This window comes from Propithecus coquereli, unplaced genomic scaffold (assembly GCF_000956105.1).
Source record: "Propithecus coquereli isolate 6110/MARCELLA unplaced genomic scaffold, Pcoq_1.0 Scaffold46, whole genome shotgun sequence".
Lineage (NCBI taxonomy): Eukaryota > Metazoa > Chordata > Mammalia > Primates > Indriidae > Propithecus > Propithecus coquereli.
The window spans coordinates 7,888,974-7,909,155 of NW_012150396.1; the positions used below are offsets into that span (position 1 = coordinate 7,888,974).

The following is a 20,182-nucleotide window of genomic DNA, read 5'->3' on the forward strand; positions in this document are numbered from 1 at the left end:
TATTTGCTCTAGTTGGAACATCATTTGTCAAGTTCCAGACTGAAGATCTATGTTGGGGTAACCCTGAAGACATTCTTGGAATATTCTTTCTGGAAGCACAGTTAAACATGAAATTATTTGACTATTTCCCAGGCATAGGTTGACAGTATGTTTTTTAAACATCTTCTAAAGTTATTGGTGCTCTTAGTATTTATGGCTTAAGCTTAGTTGATCAGATTGTCTGAATATACAGTTCACTTTTACCAGAAAACAATTCACTTCAATTTTACTTTGAAAAAGGCTAGCAAAATGTCCTGCTGTTCAACAAATTTCATAAAAGTGGATATGCTTCAGTTTCTTAAATTTATTTTTGCTCACATCATACAGAATATTAAAAGTAAACTCCCACATCTGTCACTTAGAAATATCTATTAAAAGTAATAGATTAAATAAATCAAGATTTATTTAAAGGCTCATGTAAATATACAAACTGGAGAAAGGACTATTGCTCTTGTAGTTTTCCTCGTATTCCTAGATTAGCTTTTAAAAAGCAAAAATGAACCAAAAATACATGGTGAAGTCCGGTCTTTATGAGTAGTGTGCTTTTCTGCCACGGATCAGAATGTCTGACAGATGTTCTTGACTAGGAAGGTAGAGCATTGTAGGAAGCATCATTTTTAATAAAAACCGTTGTCAAGAAAGTATTTTTTTTTGTGATCCGTGTAAATTTTGAGGATTTTTGTGCATTCATAGTTTTGTTCTTTCGTGTGTGCTTCATTCTTAACATGCTTTTTAGTCTATTATTATGCTCCTTAGAAGTCTCAAAATATGGGGGAGGGGCACAACAGTGATTTTTATCCTCAGGTGGTATCTTGTTCCGTCACGTGCAAACACCTGTCCTGAAACTGAATTATTCTACAGGGTGATCGAAAAGCCCCCTCCACTCTGCATCAGACGTTTTCTGTTGTGTGTTGAGTTATGTTGCACCAGGCTTCAGATGCGACAGCCATTTAATAACGTTGAAGACTTGGCTCTGCAGGGGCTAAAAGGATCCCAGCAGGCTTGTTAACTTCGACTCTAAAACATTATGAGAAATATTTTTTCCTCTGTGAAACTTCGGGGCTTTCTCTTAATTTATTTTAAAAGCATAAGAATCCATAGCTAGGTGTGAGATCGAGCCTGCTGAATTTTTTTCTGTTTTCCTGTTTCTTAATATTTAACCCATGTATTTCACATTACATTTCTTACTAAAACAGTGGCAAAGGAAAGAAGTACATTTTCAGAGAACTCATATTTAAGATGTATTTCTTTGGCGGACATGAAACGAGATATAAATTATCTTCAGGGAATGTACTGTCATCCTCCTGGCTTTTCATTTCTTTCTAATTAAAAATTACATTTGGGCCACATGGCCACATGCTCAGGTAAGGCGTGTGAGAAGAGCCACTAATATCAAGTGACTTAGCAACTGAACAATTTTAGGTACCTCGGTGTACCTTCTCTGATCATTTCTTATTATTTCCTCATCAATAAGATGAGGGTAATGATAATCTACTTTACAATTCATATTATATGCAGTTTAATATTCTTTTCAAACTAAAAGATACTATACAGTTTCTCAGTCCTATTTTCAGGTTATCAATAAGAGTGGAGAATAAGGCAACCATATTTACAAATAATTCAACACACCAACAGGTCACTTGTTTTCAAACATTAAAGCCCAGGTGGACTACTCTGTGGCATGTGTTTTCTAAATATTTGTTTGAGTCATCCATGTTGGCGAAAATCTTGGCTTGAGTTTACTTGGAGAGAGACAAGCAAGTTTCTTTGGTCCTACACCTGCATTGTCAAAGGTGCTGGAAAACTGAGCAGATTTCCTAGTGGAGTTAGTCCATGTGGTGTGCCAATTTGGGTAATTTAGTGCTCTTTCTCCTTGCTTACCAGGCACACCACCACTATTAATCCTGTTTCTTTTAATGGATAATAGATGTGTGTGTGTGTGTTTCATGTTACTAACCTGGTACCTTCCTTTGGCTCCTCTTTTCTTTCTTTGGACAGACACAGGGAGTTACTCTAAATGTGAATCAGTGAGTTCAAGAGAATCACTGTAAGAAAGAAATGAATTCCAGCTGGAAATATATTTAACAAATATGAGAAATTGAAAATATTTTAAAAATTTGGAAAATTGGAAATACATATATGTTAGTATTGGTAGGAAATAAAACAGGTAGATGTGCATTTTGAGATAAAAAGTGAATATGCAGAGATTTTTTTTTCTTTTTTCTTTTTAATAAGAAGAGAGTTTTTGTAAAATGTAATTAAGCGGTAATAGGAATAGGGATAGGTCCTAAAAGATTTGTAATACTAACCAAGAAAGATGAAGAACAAAAGAAAAAGGAATATTCAAGCCAAGTTACAATGCAGTATTAGAAGGAACTCTGACAAGATGGGATATGATGTCTGCTTTGCTTTGGCAGTTATAAAAGTTTCGTGGAGAGTGGAAAATATATAAAGGAAAGATAATTTCTTTATGACTTGACAATACTTTTTGTTTGAGAGTCAAAGCTGAGGCTTGAGTGGAGTGGCAGATGAATTAGAGATAAGGAAAAACAGATTGTGTTATAGCTGATGTTATTATTTTTACTTATGCCTTTGAAACATTTGGTAGAATAATTCCTAAGTGTAACTAAAAGAGAATACTTCCAAGATGGGTGGAAAAATGGTATCCCATTTGTGTCTCTTCTGCATTTAAATAGATATTTCAGAAAACATTCTTGAGAAACTAAAGTGTCAAACTATGGGGAAAACTGTGCTGAAAGTGCTGTTTTTTGTTCAAAGACTTAAGAAAAAAAAGAAAAGGAAAAAAAAAAACCCTAACACCACCAAACTACAACTGGATGATTGATGGTATCAAAAGGCTAGGGATTAAGTAGAAGGAGAAGAGACAGGGATGGATGTTTTTGATCAAGAAGAGTCGTGGACGTTTCTGTGTATTTCAGCAAATCTGGCAAATTCCGGGGAAGATATATTTTCTCCAAAACTTTAGAAAGTAAAAAGAAATTAAATACATTTTAAAAGGAACAGAAGATCGTATACATTTAATTATGTGGAAATGGTGAGAATTAGTGATGGAGAATCAGTGGTAGTAAAAACGCTTTGCTGTGGAGTGACTTCTCTACTGTCATTGCTCTTTTTTGTAGGTTAAATCAGATAAGTGATGGTTTTCATGGAGTCAAGAAGGAGAAAAAAGAGGATAAAATTAGCAGTTGTACATAGATGGATATGAAGTGAGAAGATAACGGAATCTAATTAAACATTAAATATTTTGTGTGGTCTACTTTTCGTGCATGAAAATCAAAATAGCGAACATGGCTTGTTTCCATCCCAAAAGAAATATATTGAATCTTCTCTGGAAGGCTGCTGTATGTAGAGCTAGGGTTTTCGATTTTCCTTATGTGATTCTTTTCACGTGCATGTGTTTTTGTACGGTGTGACGTGTGTTTTTCAGACGGCAGGTGACTACGTCAGAGGTTCACGAAACCAACGTGTGGGCTTACCACCACGATTTTTAGAAAGTAGAGCATGATAGAATTAAACAGAAAATACGAGTTCATCGCATGTAGTAAGAGTAATAAGCATTGTTAAACTTCTGTTTTGGTCACGTATGTTTACATGTATGAGCATGCATGTGCTGGGCTGCTGTGTCAACTGTGTTTATAACCACAGGTTGCAGTCGAGTTTGGAAAACACTAGTTTAGCAAGAGCGACGTTACTTTGAACAAGTCTGTAGTGAGGAAAGAACTTATATTTGAACATTGTTGGCAAGATAAAGAGTAAAATTTAAGTGTGTTTCTATAAATAGTATGTCTTTACTTCTTCCAGGCGGGTGTATACCATGTCATATGTTCCTGAATACCTGGCGTTGCTAAGCACGTAGTAAACCCTTAATAAATTTAAATCAATTTAACAAATTTTAGGTAGGAACTGTTATCTTCTAAGACTTGTAATAAGTCCTCTGGCTACACATATACATATATGCACATGTATGTTTACACGCATACACATACACACACATCCTGGAACCCAAACTTTTATTCCTGCCTTTTTTTCAATACCCATGTAATTCTCCAACTCTAGGCCCCTTATCCAAGGTATTTAGTTCCCTGTTCTTATTTTTAGTTCTCAGTCACAAAAATGGACACATTTAAAAATAGTGAGGTTGAAATCTTAGAAAATTCTGGAAGCAATCTCACGCCTATTGAAAAGATTCCTCGATTCATTGTGGGTTTAGTTCTCCACATCCCGGTAAGTAATACGGACTGATTCACTCTCTCCCTTGCTACGTCGTATGGTTCCATGGGGTAGTATTAAGTTTCCTGTTCCATTTCAAGGCATGTTTTACTGAGTACTGGAAACCTTTGCTTTATCTGAATAAGAGAAAAGCTATGTTGGAAGAGGACAAAATAAAGAAAGGAAGAAAAGAAGGAAGGAAGGAAGCAAGGAAGGAAATGCAGGCGGGCTGCGGGATTGCTGCAGATTTAAGGGACATAGAAAGGAGCACGTTGGCAGAAGGGATTGTCATGTGCAAGGTCTTCTTGAGTCTGTTTTAAATAAGAAAATAGTAGGAATAGTGACTGTCTCAGAATGTACGGGAAGATGTCACAGATTCTGAGTTCAGGCCCAGTAGAACCACTCAGCATTGCTTCTTTTCATTTACCATAGTGGAAAGACTAGTTTCAGGGACACTAACTACCTTTTTTTCTAAAAAAAAAAAAAAAAATTTCTCTTTAAGAGTAATTCTCAAGTCTGCAATTAGAAGCATAGAAAGGCCAAGATGGGAAGACTGATGCTCAAATTGAATGATGGTGTCAAGGATACAGAGGCCATCCAGCATCCATAAACAACCAGTTGTTCAAAACATCAGTGCCCTGTCCAAGTGCTTAGAAGGAGAATTTCCTGAAAAAATACTGAATTGCACCTATAGAAAAGCCTCCAGAAGAATCACAATAGAAAGAGGATTAATCACTACATCTTACAAACTACATGACTGGAAAAAGTTAGGCTCATTAATTTACTTAGCTAGTTAGTTAACTATGTAAATGTGACTATGTTTGCACAAAGGTAGAGCATATGATACTTACAGAAAAAGAGGTCGTCGTGAGAACATCCCAAGGAGAAATCAGAATCTAAACACTCGGGGATTTGCTCTAGGACACGATATGCTGACGTCACCTGAGGGAGAATGCTTAATAGTGTGTGTCTTTTTCATGATGGTAGATGAACCAAAATATATTTCTAAACAGCTAAAAAAAACATGTAATAATTTGATAAAGATTAAAATAACTGCTGATACATTTCAATTTTATTATGTAAAAAGAAAATTAAGGGGAAAGACCAAAATGTCAAAGTCAGAGTGATTGTGAATTTGAGCATTTGGTGTGATGGCCACATAGTTAAAAAAGCAAAAGAAAGAGAGAGAGAGAGAGAGAGAGAGAGAGAGCTCATACCACGTGTGCACATACATACAAGCCCACCAGAGAAAGCGGTGGTGGGGAGGAAGGGAGGGTCTCCAAAATCTGTATGTTGGTCTTAGAAGTATAGTTTTAAGCAAGTATAGTTTAAGAAGTACAGTTTAAGCAAGTTTTGGTGATAACATGTAATTGTTTGAAATATTTGAAATTAATGCTTAGTTCATGGATGGAAAGCAAGCTATGATTTCTAGGCTGGGTCTATCCCAGTGGTTGGATATGATGTGTCTTTACAAATTCTGAACCAATGAAGTTCAGTGACTGCAGCCAAAATGCTGCTTGACTTAGCCTAAGAGAGAAATGTCTATCAAACTTATTTTCACTTTTCCATAATGTTAAAAATATTTTTCAAATTCTCAGATCTGCAATAATCAAAGAGAATCACCGTAATTTGAATTGCTTATGGGTGTCAGGTGTAGCTGCTGTATTTTATTTTAACATACATTAGAGGCTGTCCAAATTGTAGCTTTGATAGGTTAAACAGCTCCTATTTCCTCATATTTTATGTGAATATTTCTTCTCTTCAATAAAAAAAGTGATAAAGTTAATATAATTCACTGACAGCTTTAGAATTCACCAAAAGTTTCAAAATTGTCCAACAATTTGGCCAGGAAAAAAGAGTACTGATTGTTTTTTTAACAGCTAATTACCAATGATCTCACTTAGCAGTATTGTTGCATTCAACAGGAATTACTAGAATGACTTTGAGAGGAAATTGAATTATTGAATTTTCATACACGTTTTCATATATATGCGTATTTATTCAGATTCTATAACCATATATATTTATATATACTTACACATGCAAATGAAATATAAACATATGAATATATATAAATAAACTATTGTAATCATTCTTGACAGTATAGGATCGGTATCATTAACCTAATTTTTCCTTTTTTGTCTCAACTTTATTTTTAATTTCTTTTCATACTCCTACTTAATACATAAGGTTAAAAAATACCATATAAAATTGTTTTTGAAAAACACCTCTTTAATTTGTGGATCCTTGAAGGATTTTCCTCTCTCTGCTTACCATAGTGTCTTCGTCCTATAGTCCATTTTTATTTATTTATTTTTTTTTTGAGACAAGAGTCTGGCTCTGTTGCCCTGGCTAGAGTGCCATGGCGTCAGCCCAGCTCACAGCAACCTCAAACTCCTGGGCTCAAGCGATCCTCCTGCCTCAGCCTCCCAAGTGGCTGGGACTACAGGCATGCGCCACCATGCCCGGCTAATTTTTTATATATATTTTTAGTTGTCCAGCTAATTTCTTTCTATTTTTTAGTAGAGACAGGATCTCGCTCTTGCTCAGGCTAGTCTCGAACTCCTGAGCTGAAGCGATCCTCCCGCCTTGGCCTCCCAGAGTGCTGGGATTACAAGCGCGCGCCACCGCGCCCGGCCTATAGTCCATTTTTATATGTCCAAGAACATTTTAATAAGTGAACCACCATTTCTACTCCAATAGATTGACTTATTTGTTGGAATGATGTGGCTTGAAATATTTTTACTAAATTGGTTTAAAATATAATTATACAGAGCATTCAGGAGACTTGCCTAAATAAAGTAGTTCTGTGAGATACTAGGGCCCGTGTGAGTGATGATGTTTTAGTCTGTCGTTCTCCTTCCCACCAACCCACTCCCACCCCTTACACACATCTTCCTTTGGGCAGTTGTTTCCTGACTGGCTCTACCACCATATGGACTTGACTCAGTGCCTTTGCAACATAATACATAAACTCGCCTCTGCATTTACAAACTTTGGCTAGGCTTGCCTTCTGAAGCCACGCTGCCCAGTCTGAAATCCCGCTGCCGCAGTGGCGGTGATGATGGGGGTGGTGGTGACGGTGAGTCTAGGAGGGAAGAAGCCTCATTCCCAAGGCAGAAGAAGTAGCCAGAGCAGCAGCTCACAGAAAATCGATATTAGTGAAAAGGCCATCTCTAGTTCTCCGCCATTAATCAGACAAATCCTGGCCACAGATGTCAATCTGGAAACCAAAAAAGTGGAATGTTCCTTATAAGCCTAGTTAAGACCTCCCAAAAATTGGGTCATAAATATGATGTAGTTACTTATTTGGTGCTGTCCCCCCTAGGTAGGGGTCTAGTATTCCAGTTAGTGGTAATAGTGATAGTTTTGTTTTTTTTTTTAGCTTACATCGATGGTGAAAATAAGATGTGATTCTACCAAAGACTTATAGAGTTATATGATTAATGAATCTGAATTATGAGAAAAATTAATTTGATATATATCACATGTATGCTACAGATATAAGAGGGCAGAAGAAAGAAGTAAGTGAGGTGTAATTTAAAAAGTGGAAATAGTGTATACTGATACTAATCCAAATATTTTTAAATTGAGGTATTATTAATTACTGTAAAGTTGTTTTTGGTTGTAATAATAATACATTCTTGGACTGTGTGATTATCATTTGTCATAAAATGATAGTTCTTTCGTATTTACTAACCTGTGCTGTACCAGTGCTTTCTAATAATTCTATTACAGTTACTAGACTATGACTTTGTAAATATTTATAAATAGAATATAGAAAAATCATTCTACTAAAAATTTTCTGGGTTCACACTTACAAAGAATCTTGAGAAAAAGACTTTTTGGAGAGGTGCTCACCTTTGATACTGTAATTATTAATGATTCAAAGATTTGTATTAATCTGTACTAATTTGTGTCTGTGTGTGTTCACATTCACAATAATGTATAATAATATAGTTTCCCATTTCTCCAAGTAGGTCTTGAAATTTTGTCAATAAGAAAATCAGGAACATGTATATCTTGATGTTTTAGCATGCTTTGTGAATCACATCAGGGAAAAGGTAGTTTTTTAACCACATCAGGAATCTTTTTGCTTTTGTTCATCCACAAAAATCCCAAAGTTTGAAAGTGTCCTAGGAAGCTGAAAAAACCATATGATTGAATAACTACAGGCAAACAATAGGGCCTGTTACTAGCTTTTGTCTTATCTAGCCACATACTTTGTATTGCAAAATTTCAGCAATTCGTTAAGGTCTTGGAATTCTAGTGTATAAAGGTGGATTCAGATCCAGTGAGGGTTTCCGGAGACACTTACAGTGGGATTCCTCACAGTAAAAACAGTATTTCGGAAGATTTTACGGGAGGTTGTATTGGCTAACTACAGCTTGAAATTGCTTTAATTTTGGTTCGAAAAATTATAATTCACATCATTATATGGCAATCAGAAAATGATTTGATGACTTATGTTACTTTAATAATAAAGGGAAAAACAGGAAATTATTTGTACCCCAAAATACTGATTTCCACTTGGAAATCATCATGTTAGAGCCATCATGTTTCACGGTAGAATTCTTGAAGGCCTAGGTAAATCACTCAAATTTTTGGATTAGGAAATATATGAATAGATATTGGAAAGATATATTTAACTTTAGTTATAGAAGTTTCTAATGTCATGATCATTATCTCAATTTAAAATCACATGCATTCTGAAGTAAATTTTTGCATTAGGAGTTATTAATTTTCTCCCTGAAACTTCAAGTCTAGCTTTATTAAGAGAAATTAGTTTTATGTATAGGGTTGAGAATACTGCTATATTTTACATACTGTATCTAGATATGAATGGCCACTCTGCATATCCTCATATGTTCAGAGTTACAGATGTCCCATTTTCAGCTTTTAGGAGCTGAATTTTTGTGATACTTGACATATTTCTAACAAGAATGTGTAGGTTTGTCCTCTACCTGAAGATACTACCTTCCGTATAACTGCTTATCTGGTAGCGAAAAAGAGAAACACACCCAAATTCTTAAGGTGGCAGCTTTTTTGGAGATTCTTAATTATTTTAGGTTGTTTAATTATTTCTCCATTGCTGATTTAATGAAGATCAAACCGAAATACAAACCTGCCAGAGACATTAATAATTTTTGCATTTATTTTTAAAAGGTAAATGTAAAATGTACTTGGGCTTGGATTATATAGTATCAATTCCTTTATTCAAGGAAATTCCTTTGTTTTTAAAAGTTATTTAGGGGAAAAACAGAAGACTGTGAGCTTGAAGGTTGTTTCATAGCTGGCTTTTTGTAGGTACGAATTCTCTGGAACACAATGCTTTTACAGCAGTACCAGAAAGAGAACTGGGGCCGCGGGTTCCTCCAGAGGCCTCCTGGGAGCCAGGCTGCTGTCTGTCAGTGTTTGCACGAGCCTGAGCACGGAGGCTGCCTTAAACAATGCTGCTCAGCCCGGTCTGTCCTCCACCTCCCCGCCCCCTTCTCTTCCCGGGGAATCTGGCTTTCCTGTCACTCAGGAACAAGATGCCCTGCAAGCATCCCTGAGATCCAAAAAGTCACTGTAATCTCATCAAGAATGTGATTGCCCAGCTGGGGTTTTGAATTGATAGAACCTGAAGGTGGCTGACGGGGTGTCTAATCCCCCTGATTGGTGTGCTCAGCTTCGGCACCGTTTAAAATCAAAGTCCTCTTGTAAAGATGACCTCATTAGTGGACAATTAGAAAAGATGTGTTCCCAAATTAGTACAGACGTAATTAGAAACCTATAATTTAACCTAATATTTTTACCTATCAAAACAATGTCCCTTCACACAGCGTGGCTGGAAAAGAGCTCAGCCCAGGCCTGGAGACTACTGGGGACAAGATTGGATACACACCTGTCCTGTGTGCCCAATAGGACACTAACGAGTTCTGTTACTTTTTAACCCTGAGATAAAACCATTCGTTAGAGAAACCTTACTACAGATTCCAGTAGATGCCTTGATTATTTGTTCTAATTAATGAATCAATGGTTTTCTTAATGTTTTTTCACATATTTTATTTTATGTGATTTCCCGACTAATCATTTTTAGGCTTCTTGACCTCAAAGATCTTAACATAAGGAAGAAATAATTTTAGAAGCTGCTTCCCTATTTATCTTCTCACTCCGCCTGCAATAAATTGTCCATATTCTTATATCTGGGATACATACTGGTCTCAATATGTGCATAGTGATGTTATAATGCATAGTAATGTCACGAACAACACTATGATCGCGGTGCTATTCTGTGACAGATCACGTGAGTGTAGAAAAATCCACACTTTGCTTTTCTCATGTCTGCCTCGTTTAATTGATTTTTAGTGCTAACATGCATTGAGAAGTGATTAATTTTTTTTCCTCGCGACAGTGACTTTTGACCCTAGCTGGAATTTTGTAAGCTTGCTTTTTCTAAATATTGCAAATAAAATTTGAGTAGCTCAAAGGGGCACATGAATAGCAGAAAGTTGGAAAAGCGATTTAAAAGTATATCTAAGACATAAGGACTTCATCTCATTTAAAAAATGTACTCCATATATTTTTGCTGTTTATCTTCGTAAACATATATGTTTATCAAGATACAAGATTACATAAGTATATATTTATAATCTTGTTTCCAGTTGGCATCTGAGAGCAAGCTGGCATCTCTCTGTCATACATAGACACATAAATGTGAATATATATGAATATATATGCACATGTTTATTTTTCATATGTGAATCTGTAACCAGAGATCTGTAATTGCATGGATATGCTTGGATCTAACTTATCTCGTTAAAAATGACTACATTTATATAAGTGTGCATACTTATATAAAATTTATTCTTAGTTGGCATCAGCAAGCAAGTTAGCATCTGGTATAAACTTTTAAGTTTTCATTTACTGCTTGCGTGTGTGTGTGTGTGTGTGTGTGTGTGTGTGTAAGTATGAATATTAGAGTGAGTGTGTTGTGTTTCATATTACTTCCTATAGTTCCTTTAATAATGATTAAATAAATACAATTGAGATATATAATTATTACATTTACCACTCAAAAGTTAATTTTAGAAAGTAGTAAAGGGGTTTTTCTCACTAACCGAATCAAATGATGGGGATTCACTCAGTTATGCATGGTGAGCTGGAAAGGAGAAAACTGATTAAACCATCAGAGATATGGGGTAAAATATTAATAAGATCAGTCCTATTTTTATGAGAATAGTGGAACATTTTGTTTGTGCTTTTAGAAAACAGTTCACAAGTTGCATTTTTTGATATCCATATATGCAAACTTAGATTAGGTAAATTATAGCGTATCAACGATATGTTCTTAATATAGTTATTTTGAAATTTATTGTATTGGTTGAGGACAGTTTTTTAAAAAATTCTTTTTAGTGCAGATGCGAAAAGTCTGTTTGCTTTCCAAAATAGTTATTTTATTCATTTGAATTTCTAAGTGACATCTTAATCAACGAATACACTTATTTTCTTAGATGACGCTATTACAATAGGACAATGTCAACCAAATAACTCATGCATGAGAAAGCAAATAAAAGCTAATCTCAATTAGAATGTTTGTTGTAGAATTTTTAATGTATTTTCTGAGATATGGAATTCAAGTGCTATTAACATTCTTTTAAGATGTATTTACAAGGTATATATATGTGTGTATGTGTGTGTTCATGTATTTCTGTGTATCTACTCAATATATTGGCAATGTGCATTTAACACGCCAATGTATATACTTATTTATCCTTGACAGCCATCTAATAATCTATACAGACTTGCTGGACTGGTCTAAATAATAAAATCAACTCTTTCATTGGCCTCCATAGGAAAATGTATTCTTAGCTTGTTGTTTCTTATATCCCTTCACTGTGTATTAATGTGATTATTTATGTATACCGTTAGAATACATACAGGATGAAGTGGCATGATGAATTATTAGACTGTTAATATACAGAGGAAAATTCAAGCTTAACTACCATTTGCCTAACAAACAAACAAACAAACAAAAAAACTTCATAGTAACCATGAGCTTTTTGTTAAAACGATTGTTTATACTTTTGGTACTAGCTTGTTACTCCTTTGGAAAACCATTTACAGCATTTTTATGGTACAAAAGGGTAGTTATTCTCCACTGAGTGTATTGATTAGTATCAGTTCAGTTTATGCATATATCAATTTGTTGAAAATATAATAAAAACTCGTTCACTTTAAAATAGTGATATGTTTCGTCAGTATAGTTCTCATTAGATTATATATAGAAATGTGTTTAGCGTTTAGTAATTGATAAATGATGAGGTAATATTGATGTGATATTTGTTGTTACCTTGTCATAAAAAAAAAAAAAATCTCCAGAGTAAAGAAATTACTTCACTGAATTCAGAACATCAGCTTCACATAGATTGCATGTGTGTGTATATATTGTGCTATTGTACATAAAAACAGTGGTTGAAATTTCAGTTTAATTTTTTGGCTGCATTTTTTTAGTGTGGCTGGAGGCTCAGAGTAAGGCAATTGTCGTCATTTTAACAGCATACAGCGCTTGTGTGTCTCCCATCGAAGAGTATGCATAGCTGATTATTTCTTCTGAAATACAAAAACAGATAAATGAAGACGTACCATGAAAAATGACTAATATAGAAAGCTAACCGGCAGAAATGAATTCTTTCCTGGCCATCTGTGGGCATGTCACCCTGACACTGAGATGATGTAGGCCTCCTGCAAGGCAGACACAGATTTTTAGTGCTGTGCTGTCTGGTCCTCCTACTATTGGTTAAGAGCTCGAAGCTTCCCTTTATTCTGATTGCTATCTATGAATGTTTCAGGCTGTTATTTCCTATACACTTTAAACCAATGTGTTTTAATCATTATATTCAGTAAATTACCATTAAATTCATTATTCTAATGTTTGTAATGTTTTAAGATCGAACATCTCGTTTTTTATTAAATGTGGAAATAGATAAGTCATTATGTGGTATATCACTAACTAAAAATATTGCTGAAGTGTAAAGGAGAAAAATCTAATTTTGTGTTCGCATAGAAAGAAAGCTTAACTTGTTTTCTTGCTCTTTTTTTATAGAGAACACCTGTTCCCAGCGCCGAAGCATTCCGATGGTTCTTTTAAAGCAGTAGTATATCTTATTTTCAAGGCATTTGGAAATGAAGGGCAAACTAATGTCTTGTTTTAAGAAACTGCTTAGTCCACCACTGAAGAAAATATCCAGAAATTATTTTCATTTTATGTATAGGGGTTTCTTCAAAAAAAAAAAAAAAAAAGAGGAAAAGAAAAAAGACATAAAAATAACGTGGGAGTTTGGGGAATCGGCCAGTCTATTTACTTTCCATACACTGATTCTTTCTTTGATGTAATTTAGCTCTACTAGTGAAGTTGTTGTCTATTTTGAAAGTGGCTGTAAAAAAATAAGTTTGGGTAAACCCCTGCTGTAAAATCATGTATCTTTGCAAAGTACATATCTATACTTCATTTTCAAATATATGTGTTTCGGTACTGTAAACTGTACAGATAGCAGCTTGTATTTTGCGTGTTTAGACACAAGGAGACAATCACGTCTGAGCATCTATGGAGATTAACAGTTTGTACACAACAGTATGGTTCTGCGAGTTAAATCTGGAGCAATAAATTTTAGCTTTAAATATTTTTTGCCAGTTGTTTCTGGAAGCGGCAGCAGCCCTGGCACCATTTTTGCCAATGCATCTTCCCGTAGAGACTCGATGCCAGGTTTTACAAGACTGGAAGATGACGATGCATCCGGCAGTTACCTTCGGTTGTATTGTTGTAAGCGGGGAAGATGGTACGAAAGTTTCAATTAATCTTTTGAGCACTGTATTAGAGTAGTGGTTATGCACTTGCATTGCTGACAAGACGAGCTGTACAGAAGGGCGAACCCCTCAAATACTTAGTGTAGTTGACTTGTCTTAGGTTGCACTGCCAGGAGAAGTACTCAGAGTAGTTGGAAAATGCAGAATCAGTTGTATGATTTAAAAAAAAAAAACACAAAAACAGTGTTTTCTAGACTAAAGTATCATATCTTAGGGGGAGAAAATACATGATTGACTTTTTTTTTACCCAGCCCAACATGAGCTGTATACGTTTTTTTTTGTTTGTTTGTTTATTTTTTGCTTATCTTTTTTGGTAGGAAAAATAAAAACTTAAAAGAGTATCCAAATGTTTTAATTCCATGTGTGATATTAAATGGGTAGTTTTGTTTTAACACTTGGTTATGTTGGGGCCACCTGCCTTTAGGCATGGCTGGATGTATTTTTCATTTGAAAGAATGAAACACCTTCATAAAAGTGAAGTGTTTTCTCTCTTTTTAATCTTTCTTTCTCAGAGCCCCCCTGTTGGACCAGTAGTCTTCCTCTACTGGAGTCATGCACTCCTGTTCTTGTCAGGTGATGCTTTCATTCCTGAGAAGGCAGGGCCACAGCCTGTGGAATTTGATAAATGCAAGATAGCACCCACCCCCAATCACACACACACACACACACACACACAAAGGATCTACTGCTTGCTAGAACTTGTGCTACCTTTTCATATAGGATCTGGTTTTCTTAGCACAGGTTCTTAAATCTGTCCCAGTAGGACAAATATTATTTGCATTTTTTTTTCCAGATCATAAAAACTATTTTCAGTTTTACGAATAGAACAGAGGTTGGCAAAAATACATGACATGTTACTGCTCCTTTTTGTTCTTTGTCCACTAGCCAGTTGTTTGAGCCCACTACATCCATTGCTGAAGATGTTAGCACAACAGATCAGGAGAAGGAAAATAATTTGAGAAGAGAGAGTGATGGAACAATGAAAGAGGCTGTAAAGTTTTGGAAAGACCAGCAGGGGAATATTTTTTTTAAATCTAGTTGTGGTTTTGAATGGGAAATGATAGGACAGAAAAGATTTTTTAGAAAAGCAGAAGGAGTGCTCCATCATGAGAGTCCCGGGGAGGGATGGAAAAGCAGGGACAGATGCCAGCATGAAAAACAAGCGTGACCTCACTTGCCTACAGTATGAATATGTGGTCTACAGGCATGGTCAAAAGCCTTTTTTGAGAAAAATTCACCATGTATCACTCCTGTCCATACTTAGAGATGAGAATTAAATAATAACGAGCTAAAATGTGCTATATACTGTATTACTTTTGTGATAACTTTCTACTTGTATATTCCTTTGAGGGTCTCTAGTTAGAATTTCTGCTGTAGGACCAATGAGAGCTATATGAGTTCTCTCTTGTTCCATGTTTATTTTATTTAACTTTTTTTGTTTACCAATTTGCTAATTAATTACAAGTTAAGTGAAAACTTACTTTCACACTTGAATGGTAAGCTTGCCTTGCTTTTTGGGAAACGATGATTGTTATTACAGAAGTGAAACAAACTTGTATTCAGGCTGTGTTAGACACAAAGATCTCATAAAAATGTGCTGAGAGTCTAAAATACATTCTACTATTGCATGTCTTGACGTTTTTGTTTGTTTGCTTTTTAAAAGAACTAATGAATCTGTATATTGTGAAATGTGGTGTTTTACCTGTCAATTCGTTTCTTTAAAGGAAAGCAAATTTGTTGATTACTGAAATGGGAAAGTGTAGCTTTTCTTTAATTCTCTCAAGTTTTTCTTATTGATACTATTCTTTTATATCACCCACTTTTTAATGTTTTTGATTAAACTCTATTTATGTAATGTAGGGTGAATATAAAGTTCTCATTGGTGATGTTAAAGAAAGATACTATTCTTCTGGCCTCCCTCTAGTTTTTTCCTCTTATGTCCATGTGCTGAGAACTTGTAAAGCATATCATTATCCTAAGGCAATGATCTGAAGGTTTACATTTTTTGTGATTCTAAAATACCAATGACATGTAGCTTTTAAAAATTCCTCACTGTATGTTACGTATTCAATATCGAGAAAATTCAAAATATAGATTGTATGGACTATCTATACAACAGATTGTGTGGACTATCTGTACAACTTGAAAAATCATATATCAGATAATCTGAATAAAACACTTTGTGCGAGAGGTCCACATGTGCAGGGTCTGGTCTTCTCTAGGTGTGGTCAGGAAGGTTCCATACGCTGCCAAGATTTGGGGCGAGCAGGGAAAATACTTGTGATGTCGGTACATGGTGCTGTGAGCCAACATCCTTTTCGGCTGATACTCAGCACCCTGACATCCCAAGAATATCATAGTGCAAACCTCCCTCTTTCCAGGTCTTCAGACCAAAATGGTTTTCTGATGGACTCTGCCTGTCTGTGTACAAGTGGGGGCACATTCACAGAGTAGAAATGTATCCATTCTTGGGAGAGAAAATAGCAATGGTCCTCCCCCAACGTAAGAATATATAAAAATGTCTCCTGCTTAATCCCCAACACTCAAATTTCTCCTTCTGAAAACATTTACAGGGGGAGCAAGAGATGGTGGGCTTGCTATGAATTACTATTAAGCAATCACAAAAAAAGAAAGGATTATTCCTTTACTTTCATTCAGAGCCCCTGGCATGCAAGCCGTGCAATTAATGCTAAAGCATATAAAGTCTTTAAGCTGATAGTATCTGTAATCAAATAATGAAAAAAGGAAGGCGGTTAAATGAACACACGATTCAGGGTCAAATACGTTCAGCAAAAAGCTGTAGTGGGTCTTTGATCATGGTGAGAGTCACAGTGATACCAAACAGTTGGTTCTCATGTAACAGCTAAATGTTTCAGATTTTGTTTTTTATTAAATTTGGCATTTCACACTGAGATCTGTATTCCTAGCGAATAAAAGACAGCTACGATGTTAGGAGGGATTCCACTTTTACAATTGCAAAATAGTCAGAGATATTCTAAGAACATGGGCCACAAAACGTGCTCCTTTCCCGGTGTTCTCCTATTCTGAACTGTGCAGTTATCTATTAAATTTTCTAATAGACATTTGTGTAAGGTGTATGTATGCTTGTGCGATTATTTAAAAAGCAGTTTTGGAAAACAGTGTATTTATTAAAGAAAATCACTTATGGGGCATGTACAAAACTGTAAAAAAAAAAAAAAAAAAACTTTAAAAAATCACATTCAATTTGCCCAGTAAAGTTGTTTTTGTGAAATTTCTGTGTTGTTGAATAAAGGACTTTAGTATTCAAAATACCTCTATTTTTCCATGGACAAATTTTATTTGTGGGATTTTAAGGAATGAGCATATGATCGTGAAAATCTTATTTTGTTTATGATAAAAGAAGTTTATAATTCTCCACTTGCCCTTATGTCCGTGAAATGAATGCTGTGTATAAATCTTTCATAAAATATGTTCATTTTTGGTTTCATAAAATGATGTTCATTTTTGGTTTTCCTTATATATTTTTCCTTCCTCATATATTTAAAGAAAAGAAAAAAAGAACGTCATTCCTCGTACATTTCTAAAGGATCTGTTTTTCTTGAAAACTTATTTCCTAAATAGAGGAAGAACTGCATGCACCCAAACATCCATCCTTCCTTCTCTGTCCTACGTGTGCTAGGAGAAAACACCCCACGCATTCCTTACACCACGAATGAAAAGTCCTGGTGATGATGTCTGAAAACATTAATGTGCAAGAAGAAATGAGAAACACTGGAATTATGTCTTTCGCCACTCTCAGCGATACTCAGAGATGAAATTTTTATTGTGTTTCTGTTCAGTTACGGAATATCGTGGTCCACCTGTGCTGCTTATTAGTTGGTGGTCAACGTGCTTAATCCTCCTTTCACTGCTTCTCAGTACGACGTCTATTTCTTAAATGCCTTACAAACTACAAGAAATGTAGAGCATGGTTTTATATCTTGGAAATCCTTAATATGGTAACAAACAGAATTTTATACAATGGAAAGAGTTTTTGTCCATAGCGTATAATACCTTATTAGAAGATTTTTATAAATTTGTTAAACATTAGCATATGTCTTGTTAGTATAATATCTGGGCTAAGGCAACGGAATTGGATAATACAGGACAAGAAGAAGAATTAGGTAATTTGAATTATGGGAGCTCCTGAATACTCACAAATTTTGCAGGTAAGTCACTGTGCTTCTTGGTTGTATTTTGGTTTAGCGACAATATGGCAAATAGATTAAACTGAATTTTTTTAGATAATTTTTTTTTACTTGAGGTTGTGAAAGATACAAATACTTGGAGGTTCATGTGTAATGATAAAAGGGTAATTCTTCAAGACAATTTCAATAAACCAAAAAAGCAAGGGGGGAGATGGGGAATATCTATAACCTACTGAGACATTGAACCAGGTAATGATTTCATATGGTTTCTGCACAAGCATATATTTTTTTCAAGTATGTTTATTGGTAAAAGTGGGTCTTGTTTCTGTGTTTTATGTAGAAACTGCTTTCCATTTTTTCCACTCTTTTTGTTATTTTATGTTGTTTTTATGGAGAAAAATGTTATTTGAAGTAAACACAAGGAATACAAATTTAAGGTTTTATTTGCATATACTACGTAAGTAGCATAGTCATGCATGAATTTTTTGTTTATTTGGAAATTTTGTTTCTAATCCTTTATTCTACTATTTTGACTTGAGTTCTATTTTTGTGTCTTTTAAAAATCAGATTTTTTTGGACAGGTTTTAGGTCAATGTTTCTTTATATAAAATGAAGCATCAACCAAATATCCTTTTAGTCAGGTCTGTTCCTTAGGACAAAGATTATTCCAGTTAACAGGTGTTATAATTTCATAAATTGGAAGCAATGTACATATTCTCTTTCCAAGAACACTACTTTTAAAAGCTACTCTTATCATATCTAACAAGTGAAAGCATTTTTTTGAAATTTATTTATTTTTTATTTCTACATATTATGGGGGTACCAATGTTTAGGTTACATTGCCCTTGCCCCCCCACAGTCAGAGCTTCAAGCGTGTCCATCCCCCAGAGGGTACTCATCGCACTCATTATGTGTGTATATACCCATCCTCTCCTCCACCCTCCCACCTGCCCAACGCCCAACAAATGTTGTTCTTATATGTGCACTTAGGTGTTGATCAGTTAAACCAATTTGCTGGTGAGTACATGTGATGCTTATTTTTCCATTCTTGGGATACTTCACTTTGTAGAATGGGCTCCAGCTCCATCCAGGAGAATACAAGAGGCGCTATATCACCATTGTTTCTTATAGCTGAATAGTACTCCATGGTATACATATACCACATTTTATTAATCCACTCATGTATTGATGGGCACTTGGATTGTTTCCACATCTTTGCAATTGTGAATTGTGCCACTATAAACATTCGAGTGCAGATTTTTTTTATAGAAATTCGTGAAAGCATTTTTACTACAGAACTGAATTCTGTTACTTCCTTATTATTAATAGTTAGATGGTAGGAGAATCAGGTTGCCTTGTGTGAATTATGACCTTCTGTTGACAACTTTTCTGAAAAGTGATCTGTTTAAAAGTCTGCGGCTTCAGGAAAGCTGTGCAGTTGGGAGGGAGGTTGAAAAAGAACATCTAAATGGCACCAGTTAACCTTCAATACTACCATAAAACACATATAGCTGAAAATGCTTACTCATTAAGAACTTTTCTCACCTTTCCATGATTTGCTTTACAATTTTGACTTTAATATTGAATTAATGTGTGTATTTGTGTATATACATATGTATACACATATACACGTGTATGTGTGTGTGTAGGTAGATCAATCTGTGTGTATGTGTTTATTAGACAGAATTTAGGTCATGCTCAAGAATAGCTAAGGATCAGTGTAGGTCGTTAAGAATCTTTAGTGGAAATGATTCTGTCAGTATTGTACAGTTGCTAGTCAATGTGATGATTCAGCATTTATAATACTTAACCTGTTCTCTGGGAATCAAAATTTGAGGGGGGGCTACATGAACTCTTTTGGGCTTTTTAGATGCTCTTCAATGAGTTACCACTTC

The 20,182-nt window shown here is 35.1% G+C and overlaps 1 protein-coding gene across 1 annotated transcript in view; it reads left to right on the forward strand.

Annotated features, from left to right (window-relative positions):
• The window catches only part of CXXC4 (CXXC finger protein 4), a 19,805-nt gene extending 6,391 nt beyond the window's left edge, over nt 1-13,414 (forward strand). The window contains exon 2 of the mRNA XM_012655113.1: nt 13,358-13,414. Within this exon, the coding sequence (XP_012510567.1) occupies nt 13,358-13,402 (45 nt within the window). The 3' untranslated portion in view covers nt 13,403-13,414. The remainder of the gene's footprint in view (nt 1-13,357) is intronic.
• The last annotated feature ends 6,768 nt before the right edge of the window (nt 13,415-20,182 follow it).